Source organism: Antechinus flavipes, chromosome 1, assembly GCF_016432865.1.
Source record: "Antechinus flavipes isolate AdamAnt ecotype Samford, QLD, Australia chromosome 1, AdamAnt_v2, whole genome shotgun sequence".
Classification (NCBI taxonomy): domain Eukaryota; kingdom Metazoa; phylum Chordata; class Mammalia; order Dasyuromorphia; family Dasyuridae; genus Antechinus; species Antechinus flavipes.
In genome coordinates, this window is record NC_067398.1 from 361,938,717 (window position 1) to 361,954,211 (window position 15,495).

The 15,495-nt window shown below is 34.2% G+C and overlaps 1 protein-coding gene across 2 annotated transcripts in view; it reads left to right on the forward strand.

The window, feature by feature from the left end:
- SMAD2 (SMAD family member 2) overlaps positions 1–14,496 on the forward strand; it is a 104,406-nt gene extending 89,910 nt beyond the window's left edge. For both annotated transcript variants that reach the window (XM_051969654.1, XM_051969655.1), the window contains 4 exons: positions 654–866; positions 5,632–5,769; positions 5,959–6,103; positions 11,854–14,496. In XM_051969654.1, the coding sequence (XP_051825614.1) occupies positions 654–866; positions 5,632–5,769; positions 5,959–6,103; positions 11,854–11,977 (620 nt within the window). In that variant the 3' untranslated portion in view covers positions 11,978–14,496. The remainder of the gene's footprint in view (positions 1–653; positions 867–5,631; positions 5,770–5,958; positions 6,104–11,853) is intronic.
- The last annotated feature ends 999 nt before the right edge of the window (positions 14,497–15,495 follow it).

Consider the following 15,495-nt stretch of genomic DNA (forward strand, 5'->3'; position numbering starts at 1 on the left):
GTTTTAAACTGATTTTCTGAATATATTTTCTGCTCTTTGCTTCTTCAACCCTTTCCACCAAAAATTATCTCCACTAATTTTACTTTTTTACCTATAATACAGGTACAAATAGTTAAAGTGAAAATTTAGAAATATGACATAGGGATATATGGCTAGTTAATTAACTATTTGATCACCAGTCATAGAAATCACAGAACCTTAGTGCTGGAAAAGATCTTAGTGGTTATCTTACCTTATATATGAGGACAAGTGCCCAAGTAAGTGAACTTGCCCAGAGCTATATATAGCTAATTAGTGGCAAAGGTATGACCAGAATTTTGTCATAAAACCAGTGTTTTTTTCTGTTGTTATTCCTAGAGTGAAAACATAAAAATTTTAGCAGTTTTAAATGTGAAAATTTTTAAGTGTTTTTTGGCTTAAACTATCAATAGGAAATGATCCAAAATGAAAAGATGGGGTTTTAATATTGAATGACTGGATGAAATGAAATTCTGGTTTGATTTGTAGAAAATAAAACGCATTTTGTAGATAGATGTTCATCTCATAGCACTAGTATTGCTGTGTTTGCATTGGTAAAGATAATTATGCTTTTTGTCTATTGAATCACATTGTTGTCTTAAGAATTCATTAATTCTCTCTCTCTCTTTTTGTAGATTTGCAGCCAGTTACTTATTCAGAGCCTGCATTTTGGTGTTCAATAGCATATTATGAGCTAAATCAAAGGGTTGGAGAAACCTTTCATGCATCACAGCCTTCACTGACTGTAGATGGATTTACAGATCCATCAAATTCAGAGAGATTTTGCTTAGGTTTACTTTCCAATGTTAACCGAAATGCTACAGTGGAAATGACAAGACGGCATATAGGTATTTCTTTTCTTTATTTTTTTCCCTCTCTAGAATCTTGACTTAACTGGGTATTTATGTTTTGGGTCAGTCACCATGTTGTTATCAGTCATAACATGTGCTACTCTGGTTACAGTAGCAGAAAATTCTATGACATTTTCTAAGGCTAGTCTTGTGCATTGGTAATGGAAATGTGTGACAGTGTGCTATTACAGAAAGAATATAAGAAAACAGTCAATTAATTTTCTTGTTTTTTTTTTTTTTTTTTTTTTTGGACTAGGCACAACTAGATATCTATTTGTTACCATTTCCATTTCTAGCTAACTTGTCCCTCCTTTGTGGAGGACTTCAGTTAAATCTTAAATCAACCTCAAAGATTGGTTGATAATCTCTTGTTCACACTTTTTCTTTACAAGAACTTTAACTCAGTTCAGTTCTATAAATATGTAATATGATTCTCTTCTGTGCCAGGTACATTCAGAGACAAAAAAATGATTCTTGAACTCAAGGAGTTTAGTGAGATCAAAAACACACACACACACACACACACACACACAACTATGCTAATGAAAATAAATTATGGACAAATGGGGAGATCAGAAAAGGCCTTTTGTGACAAATGTCAATTGGGCTAAGCATTCCAGCCAGAGGAGGCAAAAAGGGAAAACATTACATACTTCAAGGACAGACCATCAGCCTCTACAAAGGCATGAATAGGGGAGCTGAGATGGCATCTGTGGAAAACAGTAAGCAGGTCAATTAGACTGGAATGAAGAGTCTAAGAAAGTTGATATGGAATAGATCTAGAAGGACTGGTGTTTAGATTAAAGGGTTTTCATTGACAAACAAAGAAGTCTGTATCTTACCCTAGATGTTCCCGAGAGCCACTGAAATTTCTGGTACTGTAGAGTGACACAGTCAAGATACTTGAAGAATGGATCGGAGGAGGGGGGAATGTGGGACTGGATTCAAGAAACCCAATTAAAAAGTTACTCTCTGTAAATTTTGGTGAAGAGGTGTGGGGCAGAAGAGAATTTAGAATTCAAAATATTTTTAAATGAATATTGAAAATAACTAGTAAGATCATTTTTTTTACCTATTTTTTAGAAAGACGGGGGTGTCATAAAAATCTAGAGGAGAGAATATTCAGGAGAGAGTTTGGTCAGCATTGTTAAAGGTTACAGATATGTTGAGAAGTATGGGGCTTGAGAAAAGTTCAAATTGTAAAGGGGGAAGGAGGAGAACAAGTAATTATTAAGTGCCTACTATTTGTCAGGCTTTGTGCTGAGTGCTTTAGAAATACTATCTCATTTTATTGTCACAACAAGCCTGGGGAGTGGGTGCTATTATTTCCGATTTAAGGAATGGGGAATAATTGAGGAAACAGACAGAGATGTGACTTAACTGAAGGTTACACTGGTAATAGCTCATCACTTAAGAAATTATTGGTACAGAGAGCAGTTTCGATTCAGTGATGAAGCCACAAGCCAGAATGCAGAGTTGAGAAAAGAATAAGAGGTAGTGGAGAAAATGAATTTAGGCATCTTTTTTCTAACAGTTTGCCTTAGAACAGGGAGGAGAAAGATATAGGAAGGAAGATTGCTTAATGCAGCACAAACATTAATTAAATACTGCTTATTGTGTTTTAGTGACTGTACTAAGTGCTGAGGATATAAATAAAAGAGTTTCTGCCCTCAAGGAGCTTACTTTCTAATAGAAGACAACACACAAAAAAGGAACTAAAATGATTGGTAGATGGGAATGGGGAAGCAGGGGGATATAGCTTGAAATGATTGTTAGAAGCAAAACTCAGAAGGCAATGAAAAATGACCAAATTAGACCCTTCCTTAAAATTGAGGTGGGACTTAATGAGAGAAGAAAGCCATAGAAGTGGAGGAATAGTCCCAAGTTGAGGGTTTTCCAGGTGCAAATGGAAAATAAAAGATGAGAAAAAAATTTAAGATATCATAGTGGAGTCTTATAAGTTGTAAGCAGAGCCTAAAGAGAAAAATGAAGTGGGGAAGGAACCAGGAATAGATCTTCTTTTAGAAGGCATGATTTGAGCTGAATCTTTGAAAGAATTCTAAGAGGCAGAAGGAGGGAAGGAAAAAAATCTAGGGATGCAGGGACAGCTAGTGAAGGGGTACATAGGAGGTAAGGTGTCAAGTGTAGCTGGACCAAAGAGAGTAACATATAAGGAGATTAAAAAGGATGGAAGGGGACAGGTTATAAAGGTTTTAAAATGCCAAGCAGAGGATGTTATATAGGTAATAGGGAATCAGCCCAAGTTTATTGAGTAGGAATATCATGTAGTATCTTATCAAGAAAAATCAGTTTGGCAATGGAATGAAATATATTGGGGTAGGAAGAAACAATAGTCCTGACCTGAGGTACTAAACTTTTTGAGAAAGGAAGGAAGATAATAGTTAACAAGTACTGGATTCAGTGATAATTTTGAATAGAGTGAACCTAGAGCTTGCTGAGTAATAACTGTAAAGGAACACACTGGAAGTAGTAGTGGGGAATGAACAGTCTTCTGATCTATGGCCATGATGCCATGAATTAAAGCATAGAAGGGAAGTTTCTATGAATGCCCCAAGATTGGATGAGCATGAAAGAAATTCAAAGTGAAGAAAATGATGTTTATTATAGAACAGGAATTCCCCAAAGCACAATTGAAGTGAGTAGAAAGAGTTGAAGTGAGAAATTGGAGGACCAGAACTGAAATCAGTGGGTGATGGTTATAAGACTAGATAGCAGCGAATTGGAAGATGGTATGGTTTACTCTCAGGTATGCTGGGATTATCAGCATTGGGAGAAGGTGTGAAAATGTCCTTACCATAATGAAAAATTCAAGAGATGGGAATAGCTCCATTGATGATGGTAGGACAGTAGAGTGTTTCCAGACATGGTGCCATCTTGCTGTGTTGTTGCCACCTTGATGGTGGCCTTCATCATTGTTGTTCTCAAAGAGGACCATGACATAAGGAAGAGATGCAATGACATGCAGGTGAATTGGATTGACTGTGCAAAGTCACCATTCTTACTTTCTCCTCTAGAACCATCTGGGTCCAGTGGCCAAATATAGATTAGGGTAGACCTGAGATTGGATAGACTGGAGATGACCATAAGAACCTGAGCTAGATGACTTTCTCTTCTTTCTTTGGAAGGTGCATAGAAGTAAATTTAATCTTGATATAGCGAGCATTTTTTAAACCAGTACTCTGTGCCAGATGCTGTGTTAAGCTCTGTAGACACAAATGTAAAAACTGTCTTTACCCTTAAGTTATGCCCTGATTGAGGTAAGATAGCATGTATAAGTTATCTAATAATGGAATGTACTGACTTTGAAAGAAATGGATTCTTCACTAGAAGTCTTAAAAACAAAGGTGAAATGATTATTTGTCAAGTATGTTGTGAAGAGACTTCTTATTCACCTAAAAGTTGTACCTAATAATTTTAAAGCCCCATCCAGCTGAGATTCTATGATTATGTTGCTTCTTTTCAGTCTTTATCTCTTGTAGGATAAAATACAAGGTCTTCAACTTGTTATTTAAGGTTCTCCACCATCTGAGTGTCATGTACTTTTCCAGTCTTAGTTCACATTATTGCTGCTTTACCTAGTCCACATTCCAGCCACATTTGTCTACTAATTTGAATCTGTTGTTCCATTTCCTACACGTCTCTATTTTTATAAGCTGTCCACTGTGGATGGGTGAATGAATGAAAAGGCATTAAATGCTTACTATATGACAAATAACATGCGGATACAAATAGAAAGCAAGACATTTCCTACTCAAGGAATCCCCATTTGAGGAGACGGCTTAGCTGCAGGATAGGTGGAAAGGGCTCCTTTGGTTGGTCCTTTGGATATAAGGACTGCACTCATGGCCCTGTTTTGAAAGTTTAAGATATTTAGGTCTGAAAAATTAGCAGGTCAGTGGATTATCATGGTGCTGCAACAGAACAAAGGCAATATCGTACGATTTAGAGAGCACAAGGATAGGACAGATAATAAGCCCTAGTGGATTTCCATCTTATTGGAAGAATTACAATTGATGGCTTTCTATATCTCAAAGAGTTTTGGAAGGTAGAGAACTGGGTCTGGTTCTTAACTCTTCCTTTCTAAATCTTCATTGTCCTTTAAGATACAGCTTAAGTCCTGCCTGCTCTTAACAGCCTTGATAGTCTTCCTTGTCTCTCCATCTTCAAATTTTCTTGAATTTACTTATTTCTATATCTTTTTTCTTTCTTTTTCCCTAGTAGAATATAAGCTCCTTGGGGGTAAGATGTTTTTATTTTTGTCTTTAACAATGTGTTAAATATTTGGGGTTGAGGGAGATAACTATACCTTTTATTTTACTAGTAATGAGAAACCCCCCTTTAATCAGTGCAAATTAGCACTGTAATTTAAGATTGAGTCTTTGAGTTTCCTGAGACATTGAAGGAATGTGACAATTGAGGCCTTGAACCCAAGTTTGACTGACTCTTATCTACCACCCTATGCTACTTCTCATTATTTAGCGTGTTACATATGGTAGATATTTAATAAGTACTATTTGAGTTGTGCCTTAAAGCATTATAGAAATGTGAGTTTAGGAGTCAGAAAATGTACTTTTTCCCATATACTACCTCTTATATCAATTCTCTAAATTATGTATCTTCCTTATTTTTTAGTGTTAGCAAATAAAATGATGATTGATTAACTGCCTTTCTGTAACTAAAAGAAACAAAAAGTTCACAATAGGATATGAAAAAGTACAACTAATCTTAAATTTTGTTTTAGGAAGAGGAGTACGCTTGTATTATATTGGTGGAGAAGTTTTTGCTGAGTGCCTAAGTGATAGTGCAATCTTTGTCCAGAGTCCAAATTGTAATCAGAGATATGGCTGGCATCCCGCAACAGTGTGTAAAATTCCACCAGGTAAGATTATATGCCCTCCAATACTATAAAGCAAATTAATCTCTTTTGCTCTTATTCCTAACTACAAACTTAGATTATTTATACACCATGGTTATTCTGAAATCTTTGGTATCTTGAATTCTAAGAAATGTTGACGATAGGTAATTGACCATCTTTTTACAGAGTTTATTTTAATTTGTTTCATGATAGGCTGTAATCTAAAGATCTTCAATAACCAGGAGTTTGCTGCTCTTTTGGCTCAATCTGTGAATCAGGGTTTTGAAGCCGTGTACCAGTTAACTAGAATGTGCACCATAAGAATGAGTTTTGTTAAAGGTTGGGGAGCAGAATACAGGTATGAAATAATCATTTTCTTTATTAGTCTCAGTGTTTAAATAATTTATTTTTTTCTACTTCCTCATTTCTTTTGTATCTGTTTAAACTCAAAAGAGGCAGCTCGTAATCCATCATTGAAAGGTTTCCTGGCATGCAGTAATAGAATTCTTTTTTTAAAAAAATTTATCCAATGTTTTCCCCAGTTACATTTAAAATATTTTTTTTACATTTGTTTTTAAAACTTTTGAGTTTGAGATTCTCCCTTATTCCCATTCCCAGCCTCCATTGAGAAACCATATGTGAAATTGTGCAAAACCTTTTTATAGAAGTCTTGTTGTAAAAGAAAACATATATCTTCCACTCTAATTAAAGAAAAAAAATAAAGTGAGAGAGAGTTCTTCATTATTGATACAATCAGTTCTTTCTCTGGATATGGACAGGATTTTTCATCTTAAATCCTTCATTTACAACTAATCATCCTGGAATGTTGCTGTTACTTTATATATAATACATTTCACTTTGCTTAAATTCAAGGAGAACTTTCCAGATTTTTTTTTTTGAGAGCATCCTGCTCATCATTTCCTATAGAAAAAATAATATTCCATAACAATCACATACCACAGTTTATTTAGCCATTCCCTAATTGGTGAGTATCCCCTTGGTTTCCAATTTTTTGCCCTAAAAAGAAAGCTGCTATTTCATACATATAGTTCCTTTTCCTTTTTTTTTCCTTTTAATTTCTTGGTATTCATATCTAGTAGTGGTGTTGTATCAAAGAATGTGCATGAATTTATTGCCCTTTGGATATAGATTATCTCTTTTGATTTGAGAAATAAGGCCTTATCAAAGAAATTAGCTTCAAAATTCTTTTTACAGTTACTGTTGCTAATTGCATTTCCTCCCCCTCCCCATTCTATTTTCTCTCACCTTTCACTCTGTCTTTCCTCAAAAGTATTTTGCTACTGACCTGACCATTCCCTCCTCCAATAAGTCCTCCACTTTTAACACCCTCCCCATTTCCCATATCCCATTCTTTTCCTACTTTGCTGCAAGACTATACTCATATACAATAGAGTTCTAAAAGAAATGATTGAGTAGAATTCTAGTGTGAGAAAATAATTTCCCCCTTTTTTTAACCTACTCGGAATAATTATTACAAATTATAGTAGTGAGAATTTTTTATATATTATTATTTTGGTTTGGTATTTTTGAATAACGTCTTTCTGATTAGTTTGTTTCTAGGAATGTGAAAATTATTCTGAGGGTTTTTAATTGTGTTCCAATTTCATATACCCTCTGTTGAGAAATCACCAGCAGAGTGTATTCTTATGCCTTATTCTCCAAGGCTATGCTAGGAGGACACACACAAGTTAAAGCATATCCTGCAAAACTAGAGAAGCTTCAAATACAAACTCAGCAATGGGACTGTGTGTGTCTGTGTCTGTGACTGTGTCTATTTGTCTTCTTTCCAAGGACAGGCATAAGTTAGGAATGGCTTGGTGGGTCTTTGGCTTTATTAGATACACGAACTCCTAAACATCTATCAAGAAGAAAGGGTTTGAGGTCTCTTCCAAAAATAGTACTAACGTTGGCAAAAATCATAGCTCCTTGATTTTAGTAAAGTTAAGTTGGTAAAACCTATTTCTGGACTTAGCTTTATTTCTACTTTCTTATAATTGTTTCCTTTGTGAAATTTATAGCTGTAAGCATATTTAGCGTTTCTTATAGAGCTGTGTAAACTTTAATATGAAATTAAAAATTTTTCTCCCTAAAGTAATGCCTTTTTTTGGGGGGAAGGGAACATTGTTAAGAAGTTTATGAGTTAATAGCTGGAAGATACAAATGTGGATGAACTAGTTTGACATTCATGCGGGGAAAAGCTACACATGTTAGTGCAGCAAGTATGTTTATGTAGTAAAAATTGCTACATACTCCTTGTAGGGAAGGAAAAATCTCTGATTTTCATCATTTTACTCTGATATTCAATTATTTGGTTTTAAAAGTAACCAAAGTAATTAAAAAAGTAATTTTTAAAAGTAAATTCAGGTGTATAAATAGTTTATGTTACGAATACTTTCAGTAGTAGATTTGATATATTAGCATGAAGATGAAAATATAATCCATGGGAACTGTTACCAAGCAACATAGTGCATAAAGAGGACAGCTGAAGGCCTAGGATAGAACTCTCATAGTTAATAGTAGAATTAGAAGGAATGGTCAGACAATAAAAACAGTGTCATAAAATTCGAGAGAGAAGAGAGTATCATTTGACAACAGTGTCAAAAAGTTGTTGACGTCAAGAAGGATGAGCATTAAGAAAAGGCTATTAGTCACATAAGAGACTGTTAATAACTTTTAAAGTAGTTTTTTTAGAGTAGTTTCTATAGAATGATGAAATCAGAGACATATTATAGAGAATTAAGAGAAAAGTAGGGGGAAAAAAAAGTGTTGACACCTATTATAGAAGATCTTCTCAAGTAGTTTAGCCTTAGAAGAAAGGAGAGATACTGGATCAATAGCTAACAGAGAAGAGTAGATAGAGAGAATTTTTTTGAGGATAAGAAGACATGTACTTGTAGGCAGTAAGAAAGTAGTCAGAAGATTAGTGTTGTTTTATGTTTTATTCCATAAATTAAAAATAATATTTAAAAAATTATACCTATGTAATCTCAAACTTATAAAAATTTACATCTAGCTAGTTAAAAATATCAATCTTATTTTGTGTCTACAATAGCATAAACAACTATTATATCTGTAATTTTAAAGAAAAGTAGCCAGAAGATAAGTGAGAGAAGGGGATAACGGTAGTATTCAGTCTGTTGGAAGAAACATCATAGAATGGATTCAAGATTTTGAGTAGATTGACTTTGGCAAGGAAAGAGCCATTTCATCATATGAGATAAAGTGAAGGCAAAAAATAGTGGCAGAAAGTATCTGGGTGATATAAGGTAAAAAGTGGAAGGAAAAAGAGGAAACCTGACAAAGAGCCTCAGTTTTTCAATGACATGAGACAAATTTTTCAATTGAGTAGGTGTTGGGTAGAGGAACCATAGGAGGTTTGAGAAGTAATGAAAATATTTAGAAGAGCTGCTGTGATGAGTGAAATGGTCATTTAGGGGGATAAAAAAGGATTGCCTAGCAGTAGTTAGGGCCCTGTTGAGATTATATAGCATGAATTATACATAAATTCAAAACAGCACAGTTTTTAAAGTTTTTCTTCAACTTCATTCAACTGCACTTGAAGGAGTAAAGGTAGGAGTAATCCAGAGGTAAGCTTTGATAGGATAAGGGAACAAGGAAAAAAAGAGGACAGTGTAGGGTTGAACTCTTTTGTTTCTTCAAGGGCTTAAGAGAGGGAAAGGAGCATGTGCTGGCCTGGGAAAAAACTAAGCATTTAAGAAGTTACAGATTGTGAACACACTTTGGAGCTGTAAAGCAAAGTAAGAAGTGACATATGAAACAGTTTGAGTTTATAAAGATAGAAGTGAACTGTTTGTAGGTGATAATATCTAAGTGATCTCTCTAGAGCTGGGGTAAGATAGAGGATGAAATCATTGGAAATGAGTAAATTAAGGAATTGGGAGATTGGGTGTTATCAGTTTGTATGTTGTATCCTAGTATGAAGAAAAGCATTTAGGAGAGAAAGTGTGATCAGGTACTAAACTCATAAAGGAAAGAAGATAATCAATTTTGAAATCAGTTGCATCTAAAGTGGGTTGATCCTAAATTTAGAATAAAAATAACAAAGATATCCACAATCCTGTTAATAACTTTGTGTGTCATATGATATTTTTAGTATGTTATCCTACAAGGTGGCAAATAAAGATACTTTTCAATTTAAAAATTTGAGAGTATCTAAAGCATTCAAAATCTAAACCAAATAGCAGTGGAGCCAAGTATAGATTTGAAAAAGGTTGTTCCATTCATAAAAAATGTGGAACACCTGAAATTGAATAGACTTAGAACATTTGAAAGGAATAGAAAAGAATAAGATGGACTGTTTTCATAGACACCGATCTTTTAAAAAGAAGAGTTTTCCTGTCCCCTTGTGAAAAAGCCTATCTCCCTCTTCTATTCACTTCTAAAACTAAATGTGATCAAGAATTTTGAAAGTTCCCGTTGACTTTTAAAAAAATCACTTGTCAGGAATTGCTTGATAGCCATTTTCCAAAGACTCAATATGTGGGACGTGTCACAGGTTCCAGAGTATAGTAGTGGAATTCATATTCTTTTTCTTTGACCTTATGCAAGTCAATTTCTAAACCTTAATTTCCTCTTTGGTAAAAAGAAGGGAATTAGATTACATCTAAGGAACCTTATAAGTTTTTTATTGTATTAACGTTTTCTGATTTTTGGTTTAATCTGAGACAGATTTAGCATTCCCTACAATTTAACTACTAGTTTTTAAGAGTATATGTCATCTCTCCACCACCTCCCATCAGCTCAAATAAAATCATCCTCTGTAGCCAACCCAGTACTGATTTTCTCCAAACTGACTAGTTAGTTCACAAATGAATCACGTTGGGTTTATGTTTGGAGCTTTTGCAGGTTAGGAATGACATCTACCTGCCAGATTTGGTGCTATATTAGGATAGCTTTTGAGAAGTTTTTGTTATTGTTGATTGTTTTTGTTTTTGCTTGTTTAAAGAAGAAAGCAGAATGTTTTGTTAATTGGAAACAGTCTTACATTTGGAAGATTTTGTTTGGTTCTCAGTACCACATTTTAAGAAGAATTTGATAAATGAGACTGTTAAGGAGAAAAATGTGACCAGGATTTTGAGGGTGTCTCAAGATCATGTCATATGAGAAGCATTTGCTGGGATTTGTAAGAAAAAGTATGGATGGGATATGATTTCTGTCTTCAAATAATTAAGAGGCTATGTCCCTGAAGGGTAGCACTAGGATAAGTAGTAGAAGTTACAGAAAAATAGATTTTTTAAAAATTTGGTATCAAGAATTTTTTAAAGTTAAAACTGTCAGTAAAATGAACTATTTGAGGTCTTTATTGCTATAAATGTTCATGAAATAATCAAGTGGCTATGATTATAGTAAAGATGATTCTTTCCCTTTTTGGGTTGGAAGCGATAACCTCAAGAGTTTGGTTATTCAGTTGTGCCCTATTCTTTGTGCATGCCAGTACTGTGTGGGATTTTCTTGGTACAGATAACTGGAGTAGTTTGCTCTTTCCATAACCAGTGGATTCAAGCAAATGGAGATTGTGACTTGCTCAGGATCACTTATAGTTAGTAAGTGTCTGAGGCTAGATTTGAACTCAAATCTCCATGACTCCAAGCCCAGTACTCTGAGCCTAAATGCTTCTCTGACCTCAGGTCACATATGAACATAGCATTTAGGGAGACGGTGTTTTCTTCATGATAATGAATAGTATTTGAATATGTACTTAATTTAACCTCATTAATATTTGAGATAGTTTGGAGCATTTTATTCATTTTAGTGGGGCAACTAAGGTGTTACATGTAATGTCAAATTATGATTTGATTTTATGGTTTACTGGTTCTTCACTTGGCTTTAATAATATTAGAAGGCTTACATGTTTGCTTGTAGGATGCTGTATGTGACCCAGACAATGCTATGTCAGCCTCTATTTTTCTCTGTAGAAATTTAAATTATCCTATACATTTTATTTTTAGATATTGAAATTCTATTGTGTTTAGAAGTATGTCAATCTTAATTGACAATGTCATTCTTTGTTTTATTTTCTCTTACTTTTTGTAACTTCCATTTTCCCCTCTCTTGTTTTTTCACCAGAAGGCAGACAGTAACAAGCACCCCTTGCTGGATTGAACTTCATCTGAATGGACCCCTACAGTGGTTGGACAAAGTATTAACTCAGATGGGATCCCCTTCAGTGCGTTGCTCAAGCATGTCATAAGACCTTCACATCCTAGTTCCTGTGGACTAAATATTTAGTCCTATCAACAGACTTATGATCACGGCTCATCTGTCGTAGTATTTTTGTGTGGTCTCCATGAACTGTTTACTATCCAAAAATTCAAGAGAGAAAAAAACAGCACTTGAGGTCTCATCATTTAAAGCACCTTGTGGATTCTGTTTCCTATTATTCTACTAGATGGAAAAATTAGTGTATAGAAATACCTTCTTCTAATAGGAGGAAGGGGAGGTTTTAAAGACTTAATGGTGTCTTATTGGGCATAAAACTGAGTGTCCCAAAGGTTTAATAATTACATAAATAGTTGTGTACAGGTAATGTATCATGATCTCCAATATCACAGTATTGTTGTGCTATTCATACATTTTTAGTTTTCATAAGTTGGTGTGTGTGCACTGCTTCTTAATTTAGGTAAGCCTTCCATAAAATGCAAGTTTTTAAGCTGTTATCCCCACTTTTTCATTATTTTTGTGGTTTTTTTTAAATATATGCTCACTTATATATGTACTTATAATCAGATCTTCATTTTGTCATAAAGAAGCAGATTTTCCTTGTCAAAAACTGATTTTTTTTTTCCTGCCTTTTACCAAAAATAAACTAGTGGGGGAACAAAAGTGGTTTAATCTTTTGAAATCTTAGACCTTTGGTATGTTCAGTGGAGCTTAAAAAAAAATCTATTTTTCTTGATTTAATGTTAATCCCATTGGTTTAGAAATCATCAGTGTGGTGGTGTTATTTTTAAAAATCTCCTTATCTTCCCTCCTTTCTCCCACTATCATTCTTATACCAAAACAGCGTAGCATGACATCTGTTGCCAGTAATGGTTGCACTGATACTGCTGGCACAAGTTAATTCTGGGGTATAATTAAAATTCATATTTAGTAAATCCCCTTGTCCTACAAATTTTGACAAACAGCAATTGACTTGTGCAAACTTAGCAGTTTATGGATTTATCCTTTGCACCTCATATGTACAGGTGGCAGTATAATTTTTTTCAGGGATAAGCTAGATTTATTTCAGTATATTTATCTTTTTTTTAAAAAAGTCAATGTGTAAGTTTAAATACACTGATTTTTTTTTTAAGTATTTCAAAATATTTCAGCAACAAACCATATTCTTTGATTTGAGTGGTTTCATATTGATTAGTTACCAGATTGTATTATGTACATTATAAAATAAGGGCCTTGTGTAAATGTAGTCACTTCAGAAAATGTCTCAAAGAGCAGGGCTGAGGAGCACTCAGCAGAGAAGGATTGTTCTTATGATATGTTCTTATGTTCAAAGATTTACAATTTCTATCACATTCTGAAATCACAGAACTGCAGAATTAAAGGGTTGGAAAGGGCCTCGGATTTTCTTGTTTACATATTGCCTGCAGTCAGGACTGAACTTAACCCTGAATTTTAGGTGGTTATCTATCTTAATTTTATTTAAAAGTCTCAAGAGGAGATTCCAGAAACTCCTTTGGTACTCTATGTCAGCAATTAATTTTTAACCTAACTTTAATTTTTCTTACCATAGTTTAGGAATTTCCTTCCACTCCATCCTTGATGGAAATGGATAGGCATTCTTCCCCATTTCCCAAGAGATCTCATCTTTTAACTCAGCTCTTTAATACTTTTGGTTGTTCTTGCTCCCCTGGTTTCCATATACATATACTTTTTTGTTCATAGCTGCAAATTTGGCATGGTACTATTAAGTACCTCATTTAATTAAGATAAAGATTTTTGTTTTAAATAAAGATTTGCTCTACAAAGATACGGATTGAAGAATCTGAGAAAATGAGTCTCCCTGATTCATTTTGCTTGACAAGTGTCCTCAATCTGTAAAAGCACTGCTTCAGCTGTCATGCTGTTCAGTTTTTTCCTCTACTTGAAGTCCTTGCTGCTGAATTCTGCTACCATAGTTTTCCAAAGCTGTCACCACCACTGTTTTAAAGCTGCCACCACTGCAGTAAAGACACTGCAGTGACCACTGCCTCTGCCAGACCTCCTGACAACAGTGGGGTTCCAGCTTTGAACTATTCAACCTATTTTAGCAGTTGCTTTGAAGCTGATATCAGCTTCTAAAGCTATCAGTGCCAGAGCTGTTGTGCTGCCTTCAGGAGCTGTTAATGCCACTTCTACAGCTTTTCTTCACCTGATTGACAGCTTTCTTTGGAATGGTAGTAGGTACTGGTAGTTGAGGCAGGAGTTTTAGCAAATATCATTGATACCAGGTGAGACACTAACATCTGGAATTATCAACACATTAAGCAGGTATCAACATATTAAGCAGGGGAGCATATTTCTTACAGTGTGATGAAATTAATGGGAGTGAATTATTTTCCTGTATAAAATTAAGCTTTACACAGAACTTATATACACCTCTGTTACACGAAGCAACCATATCTGTATATTGGAATTACTTCGTGGTGTGGTTAGTTAAGCTTCTGTGAACAATATATCTTGGTGTCATGTTAACTTTTTAATGAAAATACATTGCTGTCTTATTTGTTTCTACTATGTCTCAGTTTTTGCTGTTCTTGAGCCTCACTAGTGATTAGTTACTATCTTGTAGTTGTGACCTTTAAATTTACCTTTTAAGTATACTATTTCTATATGGAATAGGTTTCTCCTCTCAATTGAGTTATATCTTTTTACATGTCAAGATTGTTTAGAATTTTATTCTCCAAGGTGCTAACATTTTCTCCCCAAAAACTTAATAGCATCAGTTGAATGAACTGAATGATAAAGTTCCTTATCTCATCATTATCAGCTGTTAGTTAAAAATATTAATTCATACTGTACCTACTCAACCATTTGGAACACTTGTTACTTTTTGCCCTTGCCTTTCTCATTCATGATAACTAATCTTCAGTGGTTAGGTTGGTTACTTCCAAGTATGACATTTCTACTACTTGAAAACTCATTGTCATTGGTCATATTTTTATATCATTTAGGAAAAAAAGCTCTTAAAGTAAAAGCATTATTACATCTTTTGTTCCATCTATTTTAGAGGCCTTCTTGTCATTTTATACCGAGAGATATGACAGCTTTCTTTATATACACCCATGTTATAAATATGCCTATATATGCCCTTGTTTATGTTTTTGAAAAATTAGTATTTTCTTTTAAAAATACTCTGAACAACATACAGTTCTTTACTATTCCAATTTTTCATAAAATTCCTCTTATTTCCTTGAATATGTTGCTTTTTTTCTTAGGATTCTGAGTTATACCATTTATTTATCACTTTCACTGAAGTGAAAAGCACTCAGTGTTTCAATTGAGATAACAAATAAAATAGTATGCTTAACCTAATAGATTTCTCTTCCTCTGCCAAAAAAGTTGCTCTGACATAACTTTGGGAACTTGGGAGAGTTTTTTTTTTTTTTTTTTTAATCCATCCATTTATAAATTGAGTCACTGCCATTTTGTAAGGTACTGTGCTAGGCTATGGCAGGGAGGGGTGGGAGCCCTGGATAGAAATATACATATAATACTGTTACGTTCTTTTGG